General features: G+C 38.7%; 1 protein-coding gene across 2 annotated transcripts in view; it reads left to right on the top strand.

Moving 5' to 3' along the window:
• The first annotated feature begins 944 nt into the window (after positions 1 to 944).
• Positions 945 to 27454, top strand: part of Pcsk2 (proprotein convertase subtilisin/kexin type 2) — a 270092-nt gene continuing 243582 nt past the window's right edge. For both annotated transcript variants that reach the window (XM_077800021.1, XM_077800020.1), the window contains exon 1: positions 945 to 1121. In XM_077800021.1, coding sequence (XP_077656147.1) covers positions 945 to 1121 — 177 coding nt within the window. The remainder of the gene's footprint in view (positions 1122 to 27454) is intronic.

Raw genomic sequence — 27454 nt, 5'->3', positions numbered from 1 at the left:
CCCCCTTGGGTCATCCCTAGAAGGGGCGCCTGGAAGCGGAGCAAACCTCCCTTGGGGTTTGCCCAAAGTGGCGGGAGGAGGTTAATATTTGCTTTGTTATTGGGGAAAGGGAAAGCAAGCACGCCTGGACTGTGTGAGTGTGTGTGAGTGTGTGCGCGCGCGCGCGCGTGTGTGTGTGTGCGTGTGTAAGAGAGTTGTTTTGTAGAGGAAAATAAGCAAGGAACTGGAATAGGGAGAGGCCGGTGCCCCGCTCCCCTCGGGGCCTCCGTGAGCGGTACACCCCGTAATTCCCTTCCTTGATCCTTACAGATTTCCACAAACAATGACATCACTCCGGCGCCGCCGGCCTGATTACAGCTGGGGGGATTTTCCTGGGTGCGTGGCCGCCCAGGCAGAGATGGGGGAGCTCTCCGGGTGCTGAAAGGGGTGGGGGCACGGACTCCAGGCGCTGCGCCCCCAGCCGGCGGAGGCGGACCGGCCGGGCCGGGGGCGGGCGGGGGCGGGCTCGGGGCGGCCCAGGGCGGGGCCCGCTGCTACTCCGGCCTTCATTGGCCGCTGTCGGGCGCACGTCACCCAGGCTGGTGCTCGACTCCAGCCCCAGTGGAATTGAAGCCGAGGAGGAGCTGAAAATGCAGATTTAGCATCAAGCACAGACATACACTCGCTCTTTCTCTCCAGTACACACAGCTCCCCACATTCGCACCCCTGCCAGCAAGCCGGGCCGCTTGACTACACAGCCTCCCCGCCAGCCAGATGCTGGAGGAGAACACACACTGATTTGCTGCTTTCCAAGCCCCAATTCAGTCTTTCTTCATACAAAGATTTTTTTAAACAACAACAACAAAAAAACTACATATCTATTTTTTATTTGCACCTTCCCCTTCGGGTCCCCTGCTCCACCAGCCTGCGCTCCTTCTAACCCCACTTTTCACTCCCAAAGAAGGATGAAGGGTGGTTGTGGCTCGCAGTGGAAGGCAGCCGCTGGGCTCCTCTTCTGTGTCATGGTTTTTGCATCTGCCGAGAAACCAGTCTTCACGAATCATTTTCTTGTGGAGTTGCATAAAGGGGGAGAGGAAGAAGCTCGCCAAGTTGCAGCAGAACACGGCTTTGGAGTCCGAAAGGTAAGATTTCCCATGCATTTCGCATGTTGTTTCAAAACGAGAGGAGCCCTGCGCAATCTCCTTGCAGATTTGCAAGTTTGCTCTCTTTTTCATGCGATGCAGATATTCTGCCATCGGCTCTTTAACACGACATTGCCTCCGGTGGTTTTTTTTACGGGTTATGTAATTAAAATGTCCTTCATCTGTAGTAGTAAGGTCATCAAAATAATTTATTGCTCTTTGACTTGATAGTGAAAATAGGATAACACATCGCAAAGGATGCCATGCACCCGGGCTGCTGTCCGAGGTACCAAGTTCTCGAGATTGCATGGGGACGAAGAGATGAAGCCCTGAACAGCTGGGCTTGATGTTGGCTGCTTTGCCAGGGACGTCTCCCCCACCCCCACCTCCCGAAGAAAAAATAGTTTCCCACCGACAGGGATCAAAGATTGCACATTGCAATTTACCTCGCCGCTCCCTGACCCTGCGCCTGGAGGACTTTCCTCCCAGTGCCTTCGGTCCCTGCCCTTCTGGGAACAAGAGCTTCCTGACTCTAGGAGACTTGAACCCATGAACTGGTTTCTTTCCAAAATCCGGGCAGAACTTATACGCTGTCGCCCCCTACCCCCTCCACCCCCCCACGACCACCCACCCCCCGGAGCGCACTCCTGTTTGGCTTCCTAGTTCCCAACTCCTGGTGTAGGAGTGGAGCAGAAGTAGATTTTGAGGGGGATTCCCTTCTGAGTAGTCGAGGTGCCCTCTCCTAATATGTGGGCCGCCAGCCTGGCTTTCCCAGGAAAGCGCGGGGATCCCCATTCCCAGAAGTTGTCAGAGTTCAATTGTTTAGGAAACTGGATGAGGCTCCCAGCCTGGACGCCTCCGCACTCCTTAGGGGACTCCGGGTGCCCATTGTGAAAGGAGAGAGGAGAGCTCCGGGCAGGGGCCAGAGCTGACTGGCTTGCTCTTCCCGCTAAATAATCTGTGTCCGTAGAGGAAGTGCCGCCAGTCGGGGTGGAGTGAGGATGAGGGAATAAGCTGGGGCAAGGGGAACCCGAAGGACAGAGAGGTGCAGTTTGGCTACCAGAGGACTGGGTGTGGGTCAGTAAGATTGCAGGCACTATCTCTTCGCTCCAGATCCCAGGAGGACAGACGCCTGAGATAAGGCAGGGGATGCAGTAGTTGCTTTTGCCTTGAAGGGCCGCGCGGACTGGGGCTCCTTAAGCGTCTCTTCTGTCCCGACTCTTAACGCCTCCCGCCTTCTCCCAACCACAGCCAGGGCTCCTTCAGGTGCTGTGGGCTCTCCCGCCTCCGTAGGGCGTAGGCACCCGCGATTTTCCCCCCAGGTGTGTTTGGCAAGAATTTGACAGCGGTCTTGGAGGAGGCACCGGGTCTGCCAGTGGCGCGCGGGCGGGTCTCACAGAAGAGAACTTGTTGCTCCCGGGAAGCGTGGGTGGAGCAGGGAAGAGAAGGCGCCAGCCGGGGAGCAGTCCCTGGCCTTCTGGCCCAGGGCCTGGAGGCTGTTTCCAGAGCGCTTCCAACACCATAAACAAGCAGATTCCCCTTGTTTTTCCCTTCTCTAAACTTGGCAAGACCCAGGACCCAGGCGCCATTGTAAGATGTAACAGTGATTATTAATAACTGACAGTTATTGGGAACCTTTATGTACTGGAGTCCTTAAGTAACATAGCAAACCAAGGGAGGTGCTTGCAGGGTTTGTGGGCTTTGGGGTGTGATGAAAAAGGATCCTTAATTCTTGAGTGTAAAGGGTTGCAGCTGTTGCAGATGTACCTGTGGCTCCCTCTCTCTGCCAGGCACAGTTTCTGAGGGCAAGCAGATATTGCTATTAGTTGGTTTATCTCCCCTTTTTCTCCTTCTTTGAATATGTGCCCTTAAGGGTGGATCTACTGAGAGAGAGAGAGAGAGAGAGAGAGAGAGAGAGAGAGAGAGAGAGAGAGATATCCCTAACAGAAAAGGACCAGGAGTGGAGGGCAGGGAGGGAGGGGGAAAGTTCTGGGGAATGATAATGGACAAATTATATTGTTATGCTGTGTGCATGTACGAATATGTAACAACAAACCCCATCGATGTGTACAACTATAACGCACCAATAAAAATATGAAAAAAGAGAAGAAAAAGAAAATATGCCCTTAGATCTGATCTTGGAAACCTAATCACACTTAGGTATAGCTGAAACTGATAATGGCTTAACTTATTAATTCTCTGAGAGGTTTTTTATTTTTTTCCATAGGAACAAACAGCTTAATGAGGGATTCACAGTTTTGATAATGGAATGCAAGCAAGAAAGTGTAGAGACAATCCCATCAAATATGAATCATTTCAGTATATTTACTTTAAAATGACAAGGTGGTTGTATTCGGGGGTAAAATCAGATAATAAGGCCTCTTTCTCCCCCATTCTTCCTTGGAGAGGAGCCCATTGATTTTGCATCACAACTTCCAATCTGCAGTTTCTATCTGGGAGGAATGGGAATCATCTGTCTCCTAAACTCTTCATAACCTCTCAGGTAGTACCCCTTAAACAATTCCAGTGATCTTTGCCTTGATATACATTTAAGCAACGATAAGTCTATGATGAGATATTTCTGCAGGTTAGACTGCATTGCACAACACCTTTCTGGACTAAACCCTCTTTTCCTCTTTTGGATCCATGTGTTACTCATGCTTCATACCTACTCTGAACCTTCCCTGATGTTATGGAACAAAATAAGATTTCTCCAAACTCTTATGGGCCCAAATGGTAAAGCCTGCAGGACAGAAGTTAGTATCACTTGTGTCCTATGTCATGGTGTGTCAAGATGAGTGTAGCTATTTTCCACTGCAAAGCTAAATATTCAGGGATGATACTATCTGTATTTCTGGTGTCCTCATCATAACCAGCACATTACTGTGCCTACCAGCCTTTGACAAAACTTTCTCAGTTTTATAATTTCAGATTTCCCACTGTCCTATTTTGCTTACAGTATATCACCCTGCACTTTTGCTGACTTCTGTTATCTGTTTTGCATTTTAAATTCCCATATATCCTTCTTCTTTCATGCTGTGACCCCTCGAAGCTTCTCAACTCCCTTCTGAACCATGCAATAGTGTGTCAGATACCAAAGAGTCTCCATGGTCATTTATTCATCCACATGAAGGGGCAGCAATGTGGACTAAGAGAATCTGCTACTTTGCTAAATTATCTCATTCAAACCTCAGAAACCTTGTGGTAGAAATTATTGGCTTTAACCCTCAGTCTCAGATAAAAAATCTTAAAGACATAAATCTTAAAGAGTTTAAGTGACTTTTTCCATAGCTGCAAATGAAAGAGCTCAAATTTAAAGTTAAATTCGCTTGAAAGAAAATAAATTGTTTTTCTATATCATGCTGCCACCAGGAAGCCACCCTGAAAATCAAGGGCTCTTCCCTTAAAGGACCATTTTATAATTCTGATATTTCCCCTTTCTTTTTTTCCCTTTCACCTTTTTGAATATTTACCATTTATTTTATATCAACATATGAACTATGTTATCAAATAGTGTATGTGTACATACTTCTTCACATGGATCATAAATCTTCCAAAAGGAAAAGTGACATATTATAATTTTATAGCCCCAATATCTACCATAATGTCTTGTATATGATATATTAGAACAATACTTATCAATTATTTAATGATTTTATTTTTATAAGAACATTAGCAAACATTTATTTTCCCTTTAAAATAGAGTAAAAATATCTAAGCTTACTTTTTGAAAGGTTTGTGGAGGCTAAATTTTTTTATTAATATAACCTGACTGTGGCCCAAAACCCTACATCCTCCAGAGAAGATACGTAGGTCTAGAGGGTGTGAGCTTACAATAATGGCATATAAAGACTACCTTTAAATTCTCAATACACTACAAATTTCAATTCTCTTGAAACAGAAGCAAATTATTTATTGAAGCAATGTACTGAGGATTGGACAAAAACTAAGAGTTAAGTTTTTAAAAAAAGTCAGGAGTTAAGGTTTAAAAAATTATTAGGAGTTTTTGTTTTACTATGGTCTATTTTGCTTTTAGAGGATTAATACTTGGGATTACACAGGTAAAATCACCTAACCATTTTTATATGTGAGAATTTTTAAATTCTAAAAATAATCAACTAATAATTGTGCTATCAAGTAATAAAATTAATTTCTGATCATTTTACTTTTATGGATGTATAATATAATTAAATTTAGGAAAGAGAGCAGCTTAATATTTTCACAAAATGAGCACACTTGTGTAATCAAAACCCAGACTGGAAACAATAGTACCAGTATCCATAAGGCCCCTCCTGCTCACTTGGGTTTTATTATAAATATCATAGCTATAGGAAGCTATGCTGTGAGCACACAAAGGTGGCTTCCAGGAGCTGCAAGTGGTCCCTGCACAGCAACCAACAAGAAAATGAAGACTTTATATCTAAAACTGTAAGGAATGAAATTCTTCTAAAAACCTGAATATGCTCAGAAGTGGATTGTTCCTTTGCCATGCCTCTGAGCAGACTGATACCCTTTTGGCTACTATAAATATTGCTTGGGTGGATATCAAAGTACAGTTAGCCATCCATATCCAGGCAGTTTTATATCCATAAATTCAACCAAATATTTTCAAATATCAGGAAATATTTGAAAAAATATTGTGTCTGTACTGAATATATACAGGCTTTTTTTTCTGTCATTATTCCCTAAACAATACAGGATAATAACTGTTACATCGCATTTACATTGTATTAGGTATTGTAAGTAATTAGAGGAGACTTACAGTACATAAGGAAAGATGTGTGTGGATTGTATTGCAAATTTATACCATTTTATATAATGCCATCCTGAAACCAATCCCTGTCAGATAACAAAGGATGACTGTATGTGTACTTGGTGAATTAATGTGTGTGCACCTTCTGTTGGGAATTCCTAGGAAGGGAATTGCTGAGTATGCATACATTTGGCTTTAGGAGATTTCATTGGTTTTCTACTGCTACAGAACAAGTCACTAGAACTGAGTGGCCTATAACCACACGGATTTGCTATTTTGCAGCTAACATGGGCAAGAAATCTGGTGTATTTCTGCCAAGTCCTGACACATCATCATCCTTCTGTGTCCTCATCTAGAGGCATGACAAGGGAACAATCCATTTCCAAGCATATTTGGGGTTTTAGAAGTATTTCATTCCTTGTGGTTGTAGACCAGAAGTCTTCACTTTCTTACTGGTTGCTGAGCCAGGACCACTTGCAGCTCCTGGAAACCACCTTCATGAGCTTAACATACCTTCCTCAATAACCATTCACACTCTTGCCCTTCCAGTCTCTTCCTTTGGGAGGGGCCAATTCCTTTTTCAGTTTAATCTGATTAAGTCAGAACTACCAGGATAATTTCTCCTCTTTCTCTGATTCTTTTAATTGATTAAAAAATCAAGTGATTTGGAACCCTAATTACCTTGACAAATCCCTTCACCTTTGAGTAATCTACTCAGAAGAATGAAACCCATCAGATTTACAGACTAGACTGCCCTCACACAAGGGAAGTGATTACCCAGGGCATGTACGCCAGAGAGCAGAAATCTTGGAGCCATCTCAGATTTTTTGTTACTCTAGACAGCCACACAGTTTCTCAAAGTCACTATGCCAATTTATAATCCCACTACAAGTACTTGAGAGTTCCAGTTGCTCCACATTCTCACCAACATTTAATATTTTATTTATTTTCTGTAAGCCATTCTATTGGGTGTGAAGTAGTGTCTCATTATGATTTTGATTGAAATTTCCCTTATGACCTTTAAAGTGGAATTCCTTATCATAGGCCCATTGGTGATTTGTATGTACTCTCCTGTATAGTATTTGTTCAGGTCTTTTGCCCTGAATATTTTTTCTTTGGGGCTTTCCATCTTTTTTATTGTATGTATTTTTCTTCTGGGCTTTCCATCTTTTTTTATTTGTAGGATTTATTTGCCTATTATGGATATGAAATTTTGTCAGATTTACATGTTCAGAATATCTACTTCTACCTATTTAATGGTACCTTAACATTCTAACAATACTGGATCTGGATTATATAATTTTACTCTCACTATATTGGTCAGTCAATTGTCATTCAAAAGAAGAGTTTCCTAGATGTATCTCCTCATCTCTTATCCCATTTTTTCCCTCTAGATTAATATTGGCATTGTTGGGGTGGATGAGGAAGAAGTTAAGAACAGGACACAGACTTGAGCCTACATATTTCCAAAAAGATTCCTATCTACAAAGCCCTTAAAGAACAGTTCTAAACCTATAAGATCTAGTAGCATGGTAGACAAGAGCAAATATCCACCTTACTTCACTAGGCATGGTTACCATTAATTCTTTTTCAAACCAAATTTAACATATTTTGTCTTAGATCAAGTTTAAGCTTTCCCTCAATTCCTCTCTAGTTGACCCAGACCAGAGCATTCTCAGTCCACGTGAAACTTTAGTTAAATATATTTAATCTGTTCCTTTTTCCACTGACACTAGTCAGAACTATTACAATACTCACTATACCCAATGGACCTCTTGTGACTGAAGGAAACCAGAAATAGCAATGTTGAAAGGTAAAGATAATGGTATTTTAAGTTAGACATTTAATTCACTAAAGACCATGGTAATGGTTGAATAGACAATTTGATTGATATATGTACATTCCATGTATGTATTATATGTCAAAATGCATTCTACTGTCATGTATGACTAAAAAAATAAATAAAAATTTAAAAAAAGAAGCCACCTCCCCCACAAAAATAAATAAATAAAGTGTCACATAACAGTCTTAAAAAAAAAAAAGACCATGGTAATTGTTGTAACCAATATACTGTCTTTGTTAGATAGCATTAGAAACTTCACTCAAAAGTTTGTTGCATTCTGCAAATAATTAATTAAAGATGGTTGTTACCAGGCATGGTATCATATACCTGTAGTCCCAGTTACTTGGGAGGCTATCGCAGGAGAATCACTTGAGTGCAAGAGTTGGAGGCCAGCCTAGGCAACATAGAGAGAGCCTGTCTCAAAAAAATTGTTTTAAAAGACAATTAAAGATATGGTAATTGTGAAAAATAAGTAAAATAGTGTATGTTAAGATCTGAACAGTGTTGGATGCACAGAATAAAATAGTTATTTTTTGTAGTTATTTTTTATTTAACTAAAGTAGTTAAATATGGTAGTTAATAACAAGGTGGTAGCCAGATAATGTTCTTTTACTCACAGAAGTAGTTGTGGCTTTTCCTTTTGCAAAAATGACAATGTATTCGGGGAAGAAAAGGCCCCTAGACCAATGACAATTCATCTATGAGCTAATCACAGTCCATTAGGTAATCTTACCAAATAATCAAAGTACATTTAATTCACTAAAGACCATGGGTAATTGTTGCAACCAATGTACTGGCTTTGTTAGAAAATTTGACCAACTAGTAGCTATAGAGAGGAGACTACAGTTACCATGAGAGAGCCTGTATAGGACTTGGGATATTCAAGTGTTTATCTAAGCTATTAATGGCACTTTCCAGCAAAAAGGCATCTGTGATAGTGGCTAACGCCCTAATCACCATACTTGCTTCCCCTTCCTTATGGGCTGTAAAAGACCACATTTCTCATCCTGCTCTGTGGTAATTGTAAACATATGATGGACAGTTCTAGGCTAGGTTGTGTAAGCAGCCTTTCATGCCTGATGTATAAAGATTCCTTATCAACTGATTCTCTGTGTTTTCTTTCTTCTGAGGCTTGATATGGTTGAGAACAGCAACTCTGGAAGCCAAATGTCAAATGAAAGGAGTCTAGATCCCTGATTCCTGACTCAGAAGGCCTTTGATAAGTGAGAAATAAACTGCTATTACATTAAGGAAATGTGATTTGGAGGTTTATCTTTATAGTACCATCCTTACCCAAACTAATATGCTGTCAATAAACACCCCTTTTCTCATCTTGCTGGAGTGAATCTCTAAATCTTTCAACTAAACCAAGCCAAATCACAATCAAAATAATCTTTATAAGTCTTGTGAACACTCTTATATTTTTATCTCATGTTGTTAACCAACTTTCAAAGTATTTTTAATTTTTCTTCTCCATAAGGAATATAAAACCCTTTTGCTACTCTGTCCCTTCTACTGGCAGCCAATATGCCCTATTCATAATGAATGCTTAGTATGCATTTCCTGACTGGTGAGTATACTTGGATCACAAGATAGTGATTTGGCCATGGGTTCAGAGAGAATGTGCTAGAAGAACTATGCTTTAAGAAACTATCTCTGTAGGATGCATATCTCTATAGGCAACAGTTCAGCTAGGAAGTAGAGGCAAGTGGCAATCAGCAAGTGGGTACCTGCATATTTCCGTGTTTCCCTAAAATTCCCAATAATCAGTAGTAGAAAGAATGAGCTCTTTCAGCAGAGAAAATAAAGTCTGCATTTAAAACATGATCAAAATTTAAAAGGGGAGGGGAAATTACACCTCTTTTTCTCAACTGAACGAATATCTAAATCAGCTTCTATTTCAAAAGGTCTTTATAGTTATAGTAAGAATGATGTAGCATGGAAGAGAGTGATGCTATAATTAAGTTTCCAATAATCATATATTTACCTGTACCAGAAGTTAGGCTTAGAGAAGAAAACATAAAACCTGAAGTTCAAACTTTTTCTGCTGACTAAAGCAGTGGTTTCATTTTACATTTAAGCTTGGAAATGTCATTTCAGGAAAAAAAAATGGTTCTTTATTGGATTTGTAGACCATTGTTCAAAATCCAGATAATCAGAATATAGTTTAAAATTAAGAGTTGCAGTTTGATTTTATTGACTGATGAATTGAAATATATTTTATTGAGATGGACTTGGTAATGTAGCTAAAGTTCATACCTGTCTGAAGTTAACACTGCAGTTCTGAATGTAATAGTTGTGTATTAATGGATGGTTTCTACATGAGTCATAGATCAGAAGAGCTAAACTACCTTGACAAACTATCTGACGCTAGAGCTATTCTGAATGTAATTTTTTGGATAGTGTTATGATGTGTTGAGATTTTCTGGTGAATATAACAAACTCTTCCATTGTATGTACAATAATGACACAAACTTAGTTTTCTGACATAGAGCAAACTAGATGAGAATCTTACAGGATACTAATTAAAAAATTGACAAAAGCAGAAAGAAATCTGTTAAAGGCGGGGTTTCTCTTTATTTATGACTTTATATTTGACATTAACTTTCATGAATACCCAGTTCTTCTCCTGATTTCATTATTTTTAAAAGTACCTAGTAATACAAACAAGTACTGGGGAAAAGCATTTCTTATAGTTATTCTAAATCCCATTGCTCAGAAATAACAATTACCAGCATTAGATAATTTTTTTTTGCAGATATCTTTGTGTGAATACATATAGAGAGAACAAAGATAGGCAAATTGTTTTATAGAAATGGGATCACATCATATCTGGTATTTAAGTTTTCAATTATTTAATTATTATAGAGTTTAATGGGAAAGAAAATGGATGAAAAACTAAACTGTTTAGCATCAAATAAATTTGTTACATAAAAGTGATGCTAATTCTTAACATACCTCCCTAAAACTAAGGATAACATGTTGTGTGTGTATTTAGGAGTCTGTGATTATAATGTGTGTGTGTGTGTGTATATGTGGCATAGAGATAATTATATTTATTTAATCACATGTTTAACTATTTAATTGCATATTTTAAATTTAGTGAATTATGGTCTCAGTGTGTTGCAAAATGTGAAAATTTGCATGCCAGCCCTTTTCCTCACCTTCAGTCTCCCTCATCCTAATGTTTGTTAGATATATTTTGCATCATGCTAAATATAAACATTACCTTGTACTTAGAGCCATAATTCATAGTATTACTGATATTTATGCTTACTTAAAATTGCTTTTAATTTTATCACAAATCCTCTTGGAAGAATTTTTTAATCCCAAATTCTTCGTTATCTTTTTTTGTTTGTTTGTTTATTGAAAAGTAAAGGGAATAGTCTTATCACAAAAAAGGAACTCTCTTCCATTTGAGATTAATTACAGAAAAATGGCCTAATAAAGTTCTATTTGTAGGTCCCAGAGGAAGATAAGATGATAGCATCCACTTAGGAGTCATACCTACTTCAAAGACTTAAGAAGCAAAATTAATATTTAGGGTGAAGGAAGACGGTTAGGGCTTCAAGGGAGATGATATTTGCCAATGAGAATGGGAGAGGGAGCTGACACAGGACAAATAGTGAATTCTAGGTAGGACTAGAAGCCAACTGGGAGAGAATGGATTTATTGTAGCAACAAATGAGTCATTTTCTTAAGTAACATCCCCATTGGAGTGAGGGTGGAAGACAAATGGAGTATTCAAAAATGGAATATCAAAGAAATAGAAGGCCAGTTGGAAATAACAGGAAGTGAGCTGAACAGGAGAAGCTATGATTGGTGAGTGAGGTAAATATAGGGATAAGGTCCATGGACATAGGTCAACAAAGTGAAAAAGAGACAAGGTCTTCATTCTTGAAAGTCAAATGCCCAAAGATTCCCACTCACACACCTCATTTATATCTCAGGAATAAACAGTGCTGCCAAGGAAGATTGCTGATAAAAAAGGGAAAAGGTCCTAGGACAAAATGTCAGAGAATTTCGGACATGAGGGGGAAAAGGAGTAGCAAGAGAGGAAACAGAACTTGAACTATTAGATACAGAAGGAGGATTGAGTGCCTGCAGGGCTGTGAAAGGAAGAGGGGAGAGAGCTAGGAAATAAAGGATGGGGCCAATCATGGACACTGGTTTTGGAGAGTAAGTCATTGAAATTGGAGGAGTTGCTTTAGCACATTGGAAGAAGAGGAGTATAGTAGTTTGGATCCCCTGGAGTAGGCACTGGAACAAAGACTTAAATGCAAGTAGTTTATTCAAGGGATAATTCTAGAAAATACTAACACAGGAGTGGAGAACTGAGACAGCAAAAGGAAACAGGCATAGCGTATGTATTATAGAGCAAGTTCTCACTGTAGATCACTGGCTCAGTCACATGTACCTCGGAGTTATCCATCCTAAGAGTAAGGATGTTGAGCATTCATATGCCAGTTTCATTCAGACACTGATTGATGATTGATAGTTACTCCAGATTGGGGTTAACTCTCCAGGATTTTTGGCTTTGCATATGCTCAGAGAGAGCAGAACTTGGCTATCCAGAAAAAAATCCATCAAGAGGAAATAGTTGACATGCATTAAATGGTAAGGCCCAGGGATCTGAGCAGGAAAGTTAAAGCATCTGCTTCTAAAAGGAAGCCCAGTTGTGAAAGGAAGCAGCAAATAGAGGTATCAAATGTCGAAAATTTCTTCAAGAAATGTACTGGTAAAAGGAGAGGCAAGAAGAAAATTAGCAATACAGCAACTTGATGCGGTTGTAATGGTTTTTATGAATGATGACTTCTAAACACTTGCCAGACCACTCATAGAGTACTACCCCACCAAAATATTGTGACATAACTAGCTAACAACATCTGCATTATTCTAGCTGGTTTGTTCAGTCATTTACATTTTTATAAATAATAACTGCAATTGTGGAATTACAGCCTGTCAGCACAGGAAGAGATCCTAGAAAGACATTAATTTAACCCTTCATTTCACACATGAGGAAAAGGAGATCAAACACTGTGTTTACATTCTTAGATACTTGAATTCCATTTGCTTATGGCCTGTGCTTTATGCAATGCATTGTTTAGGAACCTTGAACCAGCTTTTCCAGACTAGATGAGATAGTAAACTGGATCAAGTGAGATCCCTATGGGCAATTAACATCCTAAATCACCTTGATTTGACCATATAAATTTATTTTGGGTCTTTCTGGTCTGCTTTTCACCATTTTGTCCATGTGATTTTTATGAATTTCCATTTTCCAAACAAAGCTGCTCATAGACTTCAGGAATTCCATACTAACAACATATTGGATTTATGCTAAAGATAGAATAGTAATTATATTTCTTTTACTACTTCTTTAGTTATTAACATATTGTATACCTTTGTAAGCATTCAATAAGTGTCAAAATGAATGATTAGAAAAATATTGAAAGGTTTAGCAATGTCATTTAATGCTCAAAATAGGAAACACAGGTGTGTCATGAGGTGCTGCTTTAGGGAATACCAAGCATACTAAAAAAGGATATATGAGTATTCTAGTCTGTGCCTGTGTTAAATGGCTTTCATTAATTAATTACCCTTAATAACCAAACCTTTTGTGACTTAATGGTTAATTAAAAATCCAATAACAAGAGAATAAAGTGATCCACAAATCCTGACTTTCTTTGACCTTAGATTGTTCTCCATTTCCACAAGGGAAAATAATTTCAATTTCATTAGGTAGCTACCAATTCTCTTCAATGATGGAAGAAGTTTTAACACAAGAATATCAATTCTAGCTGATTATTGATGATTATGTTTCTAGGTACTGTCAGACAAGAAAGGGAGACCAAGAGAAACCTTTCAGAGCCCAAGATGTAGGGGGAAGGATGAGAAAAAAGCCATTTATGATCTTTTGAAGTCCAAGAGTAGCACTTTAGGACAAAAGAGAGGGACAGAATCAGACCTAAGAGAACATTGGAGAGTTGCATCTTCAATAAGGTTGAAATGAACCCAAATTTGGAGCTAACGGTTGAAGCAGAAATAAATCAACATGGCCATTAATTGGAAAGGAGACAGGACCAAAGAAGTATTGTGGGAATCTCAAACCAACATGAAGTCAACAAGTATGAAGTCAACAAGTCATACTGCCCCACCTATGGAAAGGATTGAAGTTCAGTTCACTGAATCAACTCATAGTGAGTACATTTAGTAAGCAAGTGTGATGTCAGTCACTGAGAGACACAGGTTTGGGAGCAAGTAGACAACCAGGATGCAATATTGTTTGTCTAAGAATTTTCTCATTATTATCATGGAGAGATGGAGTCCCAATAGAAAATTCTTTTTTTTTAGGCCTTTGCTTATGTCATATTTACTAAGTCCCATTGGCCAAAGCAAGCTACAAAGTCATTATCAAGTTCAGAATCAGGATGAAAAGGGACTAACCAAAGGAAATGGATTCAGGGAGATATGAAAAAAATTGTGACATTACTATAGGATGTTCTGATGGGCACAGCATCTCTTAGTTATCCCATCAAAAGATGAAGAGATTGGGAGATGTAATCATCAGCTACCATTTTTCCTTAATTGAGGACTGCTCCTTGGAAACTTCAAAGTTTTGGTATTTCTGGCTTTTTCAAGTAGATTAAACATGCTTCCATATCCAGAGAATACCCACAAGCCCACAAGATAGAGAGATACATGAACTAAGTTAGCACGTATATGCACTGTCTGTTGGTGATCTCCAGGGTGGGCCAAGGAAATGCAGGCAGGATATTAACATCATCTGCTACAGAGAAAACATAAAGTTAGATAAAATACAGGTCCTGACTCAAGGAATTACAGATGAGTGGGAGTTATTTTGTAAATAAGTAGAAAACTGGCAAGTTTTGTGATAGATTTAAGATATAGTTCATATGAGGCAATGACTGTAGATAGAAGGGAAGACTTCACCAAGCAGGCAATGTTTAGGTCAGGTGAATTTACATTGATGCTTATAACTTCAACAGATTAAAAGGAAAGGTGCTCATAGAGTAAAGCATGGAATACACTACAAAGTACCCAGGATTCCAGGAATGCAAGTAGTTTCGTCTGGATAAATGCTAAGACATGAGACCAAAGAGGTGGACAGAGGCCACCTCATAAGAGATTACCCACACCAAGCTGAAGAATTTGGATTTCACAGGTAGGTAGAGAGAGGCAGTGTCCATACACATGAATTCCTAGGATAACTAGTTGAGCTAAGAGAGAATTGGTGGGACTTAGAACTCAGCCTGGTTCCTTTGTCCTATGGAATAACTCATGTCCTGGCTGCAGATAACACTATCCCCTTTAATAGATGGTGGTACTAGGAAGTCAGATTATGTATATTTGATCCCATTTCCACCAGCTGATAACATCAGTGATACTAATGGCATGATTAATTATTGTCCTTAAAGCCTCAAAGAATGGCTAGTAGAAACATTCAATTCTTTCCACAAGTGTAGTTAAGCTAAGACCATGAATGCACCTTATTTCTTCCCCCAACATAATTACATGAATCTACAATGGGCACCCTAACTTAAAAGCCAAAAAAAAAAAAAGCACATTAGTGTATCTCTGTAATCTCAGACTACCTGAAAGATTGCTCCCTGATACTCCAAAGAAATAATATTTGTTCTTAAATTTCCCTTTAATTTTTTTCTGAGGCTGGGAAGGAAAGTCTTGTGAAGGAGGTTGAATCAGGTTCCCTCTATCTGCCTCATTATCTGGTTGTCATTCTAGACTTGATAAAAATCAATTGTTCTGTTCCTCAGGGTAAATCATAGTTTGAATCCCACGTGCATTATTAACTCAGAACTCCGAATCAAGAACAACCATAGATAGCCTTGCTGTTTTCTACTGCATGTTCCTGGTTATAGGACCAAGTGGTTTCTGGAATCACAGGAAGAGTTGAGCGTTATCATGGAGGGTAAATGATTAGAAGTGACTTCAAAGTGGGCAAGGCGGGAATGAAGCCAGGCACCCCAAGTGTTGGGCTAATGGTTTTCCACTCTCTCTTCCAGTTTCCCTTCCACACAGTTCCTAACAAATCCAATAAAAAACATCCAACCACATGTTCTTATTCTATTAACAAGTTTTTGTTGAGTCCTATGAAAATGAGTCACATTGCAAAATCAGTTCATCCTGATTATAAGATATATTCCACATTTGTATAATTAAATCAAAATGGATTCTGTCATGTGTAACTAGAAAGAACCAAAAAAGAAAAAGGGAAAGGGAAAGAAAAAATGGTTTCTGCACACAGAAATATGGCATATTCAAGTTTACGTGCAAAACATACTATTAGTTCCATAGGTTAGTTGACAAGACTTCACCTGATGTCTCCATCCAGCTCTTAAAAATACCTATTTTATGAATTGGGATGTACAAGGCTCTTAGCAATTGATCTCTACTTCTACATGCAAAGGAGCTTCTCCAACCAATCTTTCTCCTACAGCCTCCTACTGTCCGCAGAGGAGCTGAAGGCTCAAGGACTGTCAGGCTCCTCTGCTACATAAAAGGCTCCTGTTTAGAGAAGCTGTCAAAACTTCCACTCCTCTAGTGAAATTGAATTTACTTTATTCTTCCACTCCTCTAGTGAAATTGTATTTACTTTATTCGTCTAAATAATGGGGCTTTGCCTTCTGTGGGGAATTATCTTGCACTGTTTCTCATTGATTGAGTTTTATGAGACAGCATATGATTTCTGTGCATCCATATGCTACTCTGATGAGAACTGAATGGCTTCTTGTTGAGTAATTTCAATTATTATATCCTTTTATAGTCTAGGAGTCCTTGGATTTATTCAAAATGTCCAGTTACTCATCCCCATTTTCCTTTCCACTATATAGCTACTCCCTGCTCCAAAATGAAAAGGAAAATAATAAGAAGAATAAACAAATAGAAGAGCCATACTTTATATTCCATTACCAATGAGTCAATTCATGTTTGAGTAATTAGAGTCCCTGAAATAGGTTAGAGTTTTTAGCTATCTTCATACTTGGATTCTCAGAAATATATGAGCAAGGGGCACTAAGTGGGCCCACAATTGTGTCTTGTGTGATTGTCATTCTAGGAGGTCATTCTAGTCAAACCACTGTGTGGAGTGGAAGTTCACTGTCAGTACATGAGACTAAGAACTGTGAGTCTGAACTTGGAGTAGCCACACTGAAAAGACAGCACATTACATGAGAAACACACAACAACACAGCATGTGTAATATCCCTGCCAGAACACAGGACTTCAACTTATGATGAGAAAACAGCAGACCACTTGAGGGACATTATATAAAATAACTGGCCTACACTCTTCAAAAGTATCAAAGACACAAAAGACAAAAGCAGGCAGACTAAAGGACTCATTCAGATTAAAAGAGAAAGAGATTTGACAATTACATGCCACATATGATCCTAGATTGAACTTTGGGCCAGATTATTTTTTTTTCAAAGAAAATATATGGGACTGGAGATATAGCTCAGTTGGTAGAGTGCTTGCCTCGCATATACAAAGCCCTGGGTTCAATCCCCAACACCACAAAAAAAAGAAGAAAAAGAAGATATTATGAACACCATTGGCAATATATTGATGATGTTTGTAAGTCATAAAATAATATGATATCAATGTTGAGTTTATGATTTTGATACTTGTAATTTTTTGTTCTTAGGAAACACATACACCACTTATAACTTGCTCTCAAATGACTTCACCAAATTAAAATGTACATTTAGAAAAAATTATACAGAAAATTTAGTAAAATGTTAACAACTAGAGACTAGGTGACATGTCTCTAAGTGTTCTTTGCACAATTTAGACAAATTTTTTGCAAGTCCAAAATTATTTCAAAAATAAAAAAATTACTACAAAAGAAGTGAAATATATATGGACTCTGAACATCCAGTTCTTTCCCTCTATGAACTTGATCTAGCTTAGACTTCCTCAAAAGCCATGAAGTTTTGACCCTCCTCTGCCGTGGCAGAACAATGTTACTGTAACAAAGTCAGTTAACTCTCTGAACCTCACTTTTCCTATCTGTGTGACTCAGGGGTCAACCTGAAATACTTGGTAACGTCCACACAGACCTTTATAAAATCCCTGTGGAAATCCTGAGCCCATGGGTTGGGGCTATATGTAGCTTAGTGGCAGAGTGCTTGTCTAGCATGCATGAAGCCATGCATTCAATCCACAGTGTCTCTCTCTCTCTCTCTCTCTCTCTCTCTCTCTCTCTCTCTCTCTCACACACACACACACACACACACATACACACACTCCTAAGCCCTTTCTGATATTCCTACAAATTCTGAGGATGGGAGACAGATCCTCATTTCACTTCTGAATCCAGTTTCCTGCTTCCACCAACTTTCCAGGTAACAAATCACAAATTACAGATTCCCAACATACAATCTCCATTCTTCAACCACTACCTTGATTTTCCCACACCAACAAAGTCCTTACCACTCAACCAAGGCATTTGTGACAGAATGTATTATACTGATGATGTCAAGGGTGCAAAAAGGAGATTTACGTTGCACAACACAACTTTAAAATATGCACAAGGATGGTTTGAGAAGTCCTTTAGGCACTTCACGACTGGAGCATGAACAATGGCCCCTTCATACCCAGCTTCATCCTTCTTGCTGGCTCCTGTCTCCTTCCTTCCTTCCTTCCTTCCTTCCTTCCTTCCTTCCTTCCTTCCTTCCTTCCTTCCTTCCTTTGTCACTTTGTTTCTTTGGCATCCCCTCCTCTTGGAATGAAGGCAAAGTCTTCATCTTCTTGTTTTCTAAGCACCAGAATTCTTGCTGAGGTAGCTTACCTTGCACACAACCCAGCAAAATAAGTAGTGGTCTCATCATTATTCAAAGTACATGTATGAAGACATGAATTGGTGTCAACATACTTTATATACAACCAGAGATATGAAAAATTGTGCTGTATATGTGTAATAAGAATTGTAATGCATTCTGCTGTCATTTTTTTAAAAAATCAATAAAAATAAATAAAGAAAGAAAAATAAGTAGTGGTCTCCAGGAAGATGTCAGTAATGTACAGGACTCATTCCTTGATTGACCTGAAGTCCCTGCTATTATCATGTTTGTGAGATAATCTTTGTGAAGATCTTGCCATATTATGGCAATGTGAATTTATAACTGAATCTCTTCTTCCGGCTACTTTCTGCTAGAAACTGGCACCACCCTGTTTTGTGGCCTCCTACTGAGAATAGCTCCCCTCATGTACCAATTATCTTATCTAGAAGATCCAAAAATGTTGGCATTTGTGTCCTGCCTTCTGGGAGGAGGAAATCAGTGTCCCAAACACCAGCCAGCACCTTTATATATGTATGGAGCTGCTCTATGAGATATCTTCAGTGTGGGCCTCCTGATCCCCTTCAAGTGTGATCAGTTGGTTTTATTGGTGTTCCTTGTATTTGCCTTGGGATTTTTGTACCCAGCCTCTGCTCTGAATCTGGACTGGTCTCTAATTTGCTTTGGACAAAAACTATCACAGAAGTTCTTGTATGCCAGTCCTTTGTCCAAAGAGACCTTGCACTTTTTCATTTAGTCTCTTGCAATTTTGGATTTGCTTATGGAAACCATGCCTCATTCTTGAGAATGAGCCTAGTCTAGGCTTCTGGAGGATGAAAGGACACATGGAAGAGAATTGAGGGTCCCCAGCCATCAGCTAACCAACACTCAGAAACAGAACCAATTCAGTCAACCACAGCTGACAACATAGGTGTGAAGTGGCCCAGTCAAGACCTGAACGGCTATTTGCTGAGCATCACTTGTTGACTCATGCAATTGTAAATTAAATTTACAGTGGCTACTTTCAGGCTACTATGATTCTTGGTGGTGTGCAATACATTATCATGTTGACACATGACTGATCCTCAGTGTAACTGAGAACCTCTCTCCAGTGCTAGAGAACCTTCATGGGGATCCTGGTGACCCATCAGAGCACCCGCCTTACTCTCCAGGTTTGCATATCTGGAAATGTTCAGCTCCTTTATGACCCACCTAAGAGCCTGACATCAGAGGCAATTGAAATTGATTCTGCAGAGGCATGAACAAATCAACAGTGCTGAGCAGGAGAGGATGTATTCTCTACCTCTCATTTTTCATGCCTGTTTTTGTTGTCCACTTCCCTTTCCAAAGCAAAATAGGAAGAAGTGATGAGATTCAAATAATTGAGAAGTACAATCTGAGGCCTAGGCTTTAAGGAAAAGGAACTTTCATTGGGAAAAGTGACTAAATAGAAAAGACCCAGACATGGATCTGGCATGGAAGCATTTTCGCCATATTCTTTTGGTCAAAGCAAATCGGATACCAGTCCAGATTCAGAGGCAAGTTAATGCAGGTGAGCCTCTAGAACTTATAAATAAGATATTACTCAGGCTAACTGAGGTCCGTTGTAAAGAGAGGCTGGACTATGCTTTCAGTAGCTCTTTTACTGCCTCTTTTAATTCTCCCCTTTTCCTTTCCAGCCCCAGAGACCTCCATTCCTGTCTGAAAAATCTCAACTGAGGCATTAGCTTCCCATGTTTTATGTTATCCTTCCCAGAGATAACTGCACTTCATGAGCACTTGATATACAACACACACAGTCTCTCTCTCTCTCTCTCTCTCTCTCTCTCTCTCTCTCTCTCACACACACACACACACACACACACACACACACATACACAGAGAGAGAGAGAGAGAGAGAGAGAGAGAGAATTTTTAGATTGGGGCAGAGAGGGAATCTTTCAAGTCAAGGGAAGAAAGACCCTTTAATGATCATCTGTAAGAGAGGAATTTAATGGCATCTAATCACTCCAACCAACCGTGCCTCTTCCATAGAAGTTCTCAACCTGGTCTTCCTTTCTTCTATTCTGATTTCCCACATTTTATTCACAGCTGAGATTTCTAGTTCTATCTTCTTGGTTTCTGTAATATTCAATATTTCTGTCAATTGCACAATACAACTTTTCTGTCTGTGCTTTTCCTCAGTGGCCTGCAAGTGTTTCTAAGGCAAAGCCTGGGGCTCGTGCATGCGTGTGTGTGCACACATACACACCGCACACATCCCTCTGTCAATTCCCTTTTCCCCTATCCCTACTTCAGAGAGTCATGCCCTGTCCACAGGACTATGTACAATCAAGGGAAGTCAGTAATGGTCTCTGGGAAATGTCAAGAAAATGCAGAAGCCGTCCCTGTCTATAAAGTGCAGGTCCCAAAATGAAATTGACATGCAATTATCAGCTGAGCAAGTTTTTGTCCACTTTTTATTTATTTTTTTGTAAATGAAATTATGACAATTTTGTATAGAGAAAGATTTCCAATGGTTCTTCCAAACTAGACTCCCAAATAAGCCTGACTGAGGGTCATGAAAACCAGCACAATGGGCAAACACAAAGAAATCACCCTAAGGAAAGTGATGGTTCTGGTCCAGGGAGTCTTTGCTATTTAGTAGGAGTTCTGGATCCCAGGATCTGTGATGAACAGCAGGCTCTCCTGAGAACAAGTAAATTCAAAGAAGCATAAAAGTTGGGGTTGAAGGCTTGGTCATAGGCCCTTTGGAGCATCCATGGATTGCCCTAGGGGAGAGAACTCTGATCTCAAGGCAGGCAGGCAGTGGGCTCCATAACTGAGCCCTTGTTAGCTGTTCACAATCGGTTGTCAGTTTCTGGGAGGAGGGGCCCTTCCCTGCTTCTGGGAGAGGGGAGCCTATGAGTTCAGAAAGCTAGAGCCATAGTTATCTGTTTGAAATGAAGCAAGTGGAAAAAAGGGAGGCAGTGAGCAGCATTGCTGGGATCCATAAATTTTTGCAGCATAATGAGAATTTCTAAAAACTCTGCAAGTCTGAGTTAGCAGCATTATTATTCTGTCACCTAACCTGAATCTTCAAGCTGACAATTTTCTGTGAATTTTTTTTTTTACTTTTTTGCTTATTCTTTCTGGAACTATACATATTTTTCCTTAAGAGAATAAGGTAGTGATGTAAAAGAGTTTGTGTGTGCGTGTGTGTGTGTGTGTGTGCGTGTGTGTGTGTGTGTGTGTGTGTGTGTGAGAGAGAGAGAGAGAGAGAGAGAGAGAGAGAGGTGTTTCAATGAAGAAAACATTTAAAAATGTGTTAAATGTCCAAGATCTGAGAGTTTTTTTATTAGGGCACTCAGGTGAGTGTTGGGAGACCTACCACTGTTTCTGGTATCCTTGTTGTTTGCAATACAAGCACTCTACTTAGAAGAATGCGTCAATCAGCATTACATCATTAAGGTCTGTGTGGGTGGTGCGTATCTTCTACTATAAGCATCTGTCTTTCCCTCCCTATGTTGGGGCTCATGCTTGCACAGAGTTCTCAAGCAGCTGCCTGGCAGATGCTCAGAGGACAGTGGATCTGGGATCTGCACCCCCAATACAAGAAGCAAAAAAAAAAAATGTCCAGAAAAATAACCATGCCTGCAGATTAGTATTTTGTCAGATATGCTTATTGGCCAACACTAAGCCAGCCCGTTTCTGATTTAAAGCTCTACCCCTTTATGAAACCAATTAGCTCCATTTTATTCCATAGCTAAGGCAATTTCTCTTACCAAGGAATCCAGGATCATGAGTCTTAAGGTGGGAATGTCACCTACAGCCTGGTTCTTTATCAGGAATTGCAGCCCAGTGGATTCATATGCATGACTACAAAGGGGGATGGAGAATGGGAATGCAATGGAAGCAGCATGGTGGGAAGGTGGAGGATGGATATGCAGGAGATCCAGCATTTCCACCAAGAATCCTCTCTACTAGGCAAGCCCTAACCCTCCCTGAGTCATGGTGTCTATCTCTAAAAAGCAATGTAGTTAGAAGGAGCCCGAGCATGCAATTCAAGTGCCTCAGGTAACACAACCATGGAATGTGAACTCAGTGTGTGACAAACAGAAGTGGTAGGTCTATGACTTAAAACTGTTAACTATACAACCTCCTGGGGATATTTGAATTTCAATTTTATCATATTTTTTTACATTCTTTACTTGCAACTTGAAAATAATCTTACACTTAAGGAAACATTGCAAAATTAACACAGATGCATTCACATGCATAACAACATTATTGACAATATCCAAATGTAGAATGTGCAACCCTAGTGTCCATCAACAGATGAATGGATAAACAGAATGTGGTATATAAATACAATGGAGTATTATTGTGTCAAAAAAGAAGGAAACATTACTTTAAAACAAATAACACAGTTTCTATATATGCTAATCTTGCCTCTCCAAAGTTTATATCTTATATAACTATAGTACAGTTACCAAAGCCAAAAATAAACACTGATATAATACTATTATTTTATCTATAGAACTTATTCAAATTTTTCCAATTGCCCCACTAGTGTTCTTTTTTTTTCTAATCTAGGATACAATCCAGGATGTGCATTAAGAAAATTTGTTATGTCTCCTTACTCTTCTCCAACTTGGAAAAGTTCTACAACCCTTGATCTTTCATGAACATGATGACCTTAAAGAGGTCACACAAGTGAGGTTGTGTTCTTCTTGGTGCATTATATTGAGATACATGATTTTGATGTGCCTCATCACTGTTGAGGTTAATTTAGATCATTTGGTTAAGGTGGCCTCTACTGGGGTTCTCCACTAAAAGGATACAATTTCCTTTTATATATTATCATATTTCACTCATTAATTTTAGCATCCATTGATAATACTTTCCAGCTACAGTTATTGCTGTGGTGTGCTAGCTTTTAATCACAGTTACCAAAATATCTGACAGGAACAACTTCAAGGAGGAAAGATTTTATTTTAGCTCACATAGTCCACAGTCGTTTCGCTCCTTTGCTTTGGGCCTGAGATGAGGCAGAACATCATAGTAGAAGAGTGTGGTGGAGAAACAGTTCATGTCAGCCAGGAAGCAGAGAGAAGGAGCAGAAGAGGCAATAAGAAATCCCTTTCAGGGCACATCCCCAGCGGCTACTTCCTCTACCTCCTAAAATTTCCACCACCTCTCCATAATGCCATCACATTATTGATTCATCAGGAGTTTGACCACTGATGAGGTCAGGATCCTCATGATCCAATCACTTCCCAAAAAAAACCCACCTCTGACCACGGCTGCATTGGAGAACAAGCCTTCCAAAAAACGAGTCTGGGAGAGCCTTCATACCCAAACCATAAAACAGGTTTCCTAAATGATGAGGTTCAAGTTCCATCATTACTTCTACATTTGTTAATTGGAATTTCACTGTAAAGAAGATCTTTTTTTTGCCTCCATTCAAATTTAATTTCTAAAAATCAGTAAAATAAAGCCAGAATAATGGTAAAGTGCGTTCCTCCAATGCCTACTGACACTTAATCCAAAATTCCTTTCTAGTGTTAAAATTCTCAGAGTTACAGTGCCCTCCCTCCATAATAGAAAACAAAACTAAAAGTTCATACTATCAGACAGTGGCCAAAGGCATAAGTCTTAAGAGAGCGAAAGACCATACATCTATTTCCTTTCCCTCCCTCTACTTTTTTTTTCAAATACAATTTTAACATTACCCTAAGCACATAAGTGAGGTTAAGTAGAGAGAGTATTCAAGAACTATTAAGCCTGGAAAATGCACATTAAATATTTATGTTAAATTTGCCCTAGAGAATGTGGTTTTTAATGAACAGGAACTAAATCACAAAACCTGCAATGTTCTAAAAGATTTCTATTCGCACACCAGTCCCCTGGCAAAGTTGGCTGCACCCTTCAAGTCCACCCTGTGTCTTTTGATTTAACTTCATCCCTCTCCTCCTGAACCAGGGATGTCCCATTTGAAGTGCTCCTAGCTAATGTCACAAAATGACAGACAACTAATATTGTTAATATCACTGTAATTTAAAATTGTGTAGTCTTGAAAGCTGAGGGGATTAAACACATTTTTTAAAGTTTTCTGTTTGTTCCTCATTATTCATTGCTGAGTAACAAACCAACTTGAAATTTGATGATATAAAACAACCTCTATTTTATTATTATCATAAATTTAGGGATCAGAAATTCAGATAGGCACAGAGTAGATAGCTTGTCCATCATCCACAATGTCTCAGGACTCAGTTGGGAAGACTTAACAGCTAGAGGATGACTGGAACAGCTTAAGTTTGGAATCAGAAGCTTCTTCAGTTATGCAATTGTTTTCTGATTCATGCCGACTTGAAGGCTGGGCTCATAGCAAGCCATCTTGAGAGTAGAAGAGCTTTTTGAATAGTAAGTCAGGATTGTAATAGCAGATGTTAAGGCTTAAGGCAGAAGGTGCACGCATTTCATGACCTAGATTCAGACTTCTTGTGTCATCATTTCTAAAATGTGTGTTTGTGTATGTATGTGTATACATCAGGGATTTACTATATTACCTCAGGCTGGTTAATCCTCCTGCCTTGGCCTGCAGATTAACTGGGTCTTCAGGTGCATGCCACCATATCTGGCTCCACCACACAGTCATATTTCCCAGACTCAAGAGCTTGGATCATGGACCTCTTGATATGGGGAGTGTCAAAGAACAGTGGCTAGCCTGTCAAAACTTCAAATTTGAAACTCTAGGAAATTACAAAATTAATAAAATTGAAAATATTCTTTTATCCTAAATGCCCTTTACTACCTGGAAAAAAATTTATAAAATATTCCTCGGGTATCCCTCTGACTAAAATAATCTCTCCTTTGGATTCCCATGGAAAATTGACCATAACTCTGTTATAGCACATTATACTCTGGCAATTAAAAAAGAAGTAGCAAACATTTACTGAGTGCTCACTAGTGCTTAACATTATTCCAAGAACATTTCGCATTCTATCTCACTTAATTTCTCCGACAACATCAAGACAAGGAAACATCCTGTTTCACAAGTAAAGAAGTTGAGGCCAGAGGGGTAAAATAACTTGCCAAAGATCATATACGCATTTAGTGGAAGAGTCAGTATTTAAGAGTACCATTAATATGCTGCTATGTACAAATATGTTTTTCCTGGTGGATTGTGAGATATTTGCAGACTGAGACTATGTCATAGTTATTTTTGTCTCTACAGCACCAAACACGGTGCTTGGCTTATGGAAAGGAAACAGAAATGTACAATAGAAAAATGCACTAGATGTAAAAATAGGCAATTGAAAGAGAAGAAATTAAAATGGTGAATAACCATGAAACATGCTGACATATTCAAAATAATCAAAGAAATTCAAATTATATCCATTAAATTGGCAAAAATTAAAATGTCTATCCAGTGTGGTTGAAAGTGTGGGAAAATGAATGTTTGTGTTCTTATTCACTTTTTGTGTTTTTTTTTAAATATACAACCTTACAAGAAAACTTTCTGAAAATATCAAAAGTATCTAAGAAAGCATTGCCTAACCCTAAGTTGTTTAGATGTCTTTCTTTGCTTTATTCTAAGAGTTGTTCAGTTTTAGCTCTTAATAGTTAGGGCTATAAATCTCATTTCAAGTTGAATTTTGTATGTGGTGTGAGATAGGGATCCAAATATACTTTTTCTTGTGAATATATACTTGTTAACACATGAGCTATTGAAAACCCTATTCTTTCCCATTATCTTTTATTGGCATCCATTTTGAAAATCAATTGACCATATAGATTATTATTAATTATTTCACTACTCTCAGTTTTATCCTGTTGAACTATGCCACCATCTTGGTTATTGTTGCTTTATAATTAGTTTTGCTATTGAAAAGTATGAGTTCTATAACTTTTTTTCCCAAGATTATTTTGGCTACTCTGGTTTCTTTAAATTTCCACTTGAATTTTAGAAAAAGCAACAACAATAGCTGAGATTTTGAAAGGAATTATTTAGATACTGTGGATAAATTAAGGAGTATTGCTATGTTAAAAATCCATGAATATGGGATGTCTTTCCATTTACTTAGATCTCCTTTAATTTCTTTCGATGTTGTTTTGTACATTTCAGTTTACAGGTCTTAGAAATTTTTGTCAAATTATCCACAAGTATTTTATTTATTTGCTATTATCATAAATGTAAAGTGTTGTTGTAATTCCATTCTTAAAACATTCATTGCTTATGTATAGAATAAAATTGGTTTGGGGATGTTAATCTTTGATCCTGAAACCTTGCTGAATTCATTTGTCAGTAGAAATAATTTTTGTAGATTCCTTAAGAATTTGTGCATACAATATAAATCTTCTGCAAATATAGCTTTCCTTCTTCCCTTCTAATCTTGCTAACTTTATTTCTTTTCCTTGCCTAATTTACCTCAGTAGAATCTCTAATACCTACAGAATAGAAGTGACAAATGCAAACACTTTTCTCATTTTCTTCTCTTATGCAGAAAGCATTCTATTTTTCACCATTGAACATGACATAAGCTGTGAATTTTTCACAAATGCATTTATTAGATTGATGAGGTCTCTTTCCTTCCCTAGTCTGTAAAAAAAATTGTTTATCATACAAGGATACTAAATGTTTGAAATATTCTTCTGTATTTTTTGAGATGAGTTATTCTATTGAATAAAGAATATTATTTTGATAGTTGATTTTCAGATTTTAAAACACCCTTGAATTTCTCAGATAAACTTCATTTGGTCATAGTGGATAATTATTTTTATATATTACTGCACTTAGTTTGCTAGCATTTTTATGAGAATGTCTGGGTGTATGTTTGTAAGGGATAGAATTCTACAGTTTTTATTTTCTTACAATATCATTTTATGGTTATTGTATAAGGGTAATATTAGACTCAACAAATATGTTGAAAAG

This window comes from Urocitellus parryii, chromosome 6 (assembly GCF_045843805.1).
Source record: "Urocitellus parryii isolate mUroPar1 chromosome 6, mUroPar1.hap1, whole genome shotgun sequence".
Taxonomy (NCBI): Eukaryota; Metazoa; Chordata; class Mammalia; order Rodentia; family Sciuridae; genus Urocitellus; species Urocitellus parryii.
The sequence above is the reverse complement of the archived record's forward strand: the minus strand, read 5'-3'. Positions and strand labels throughout refer to the sequence as shown.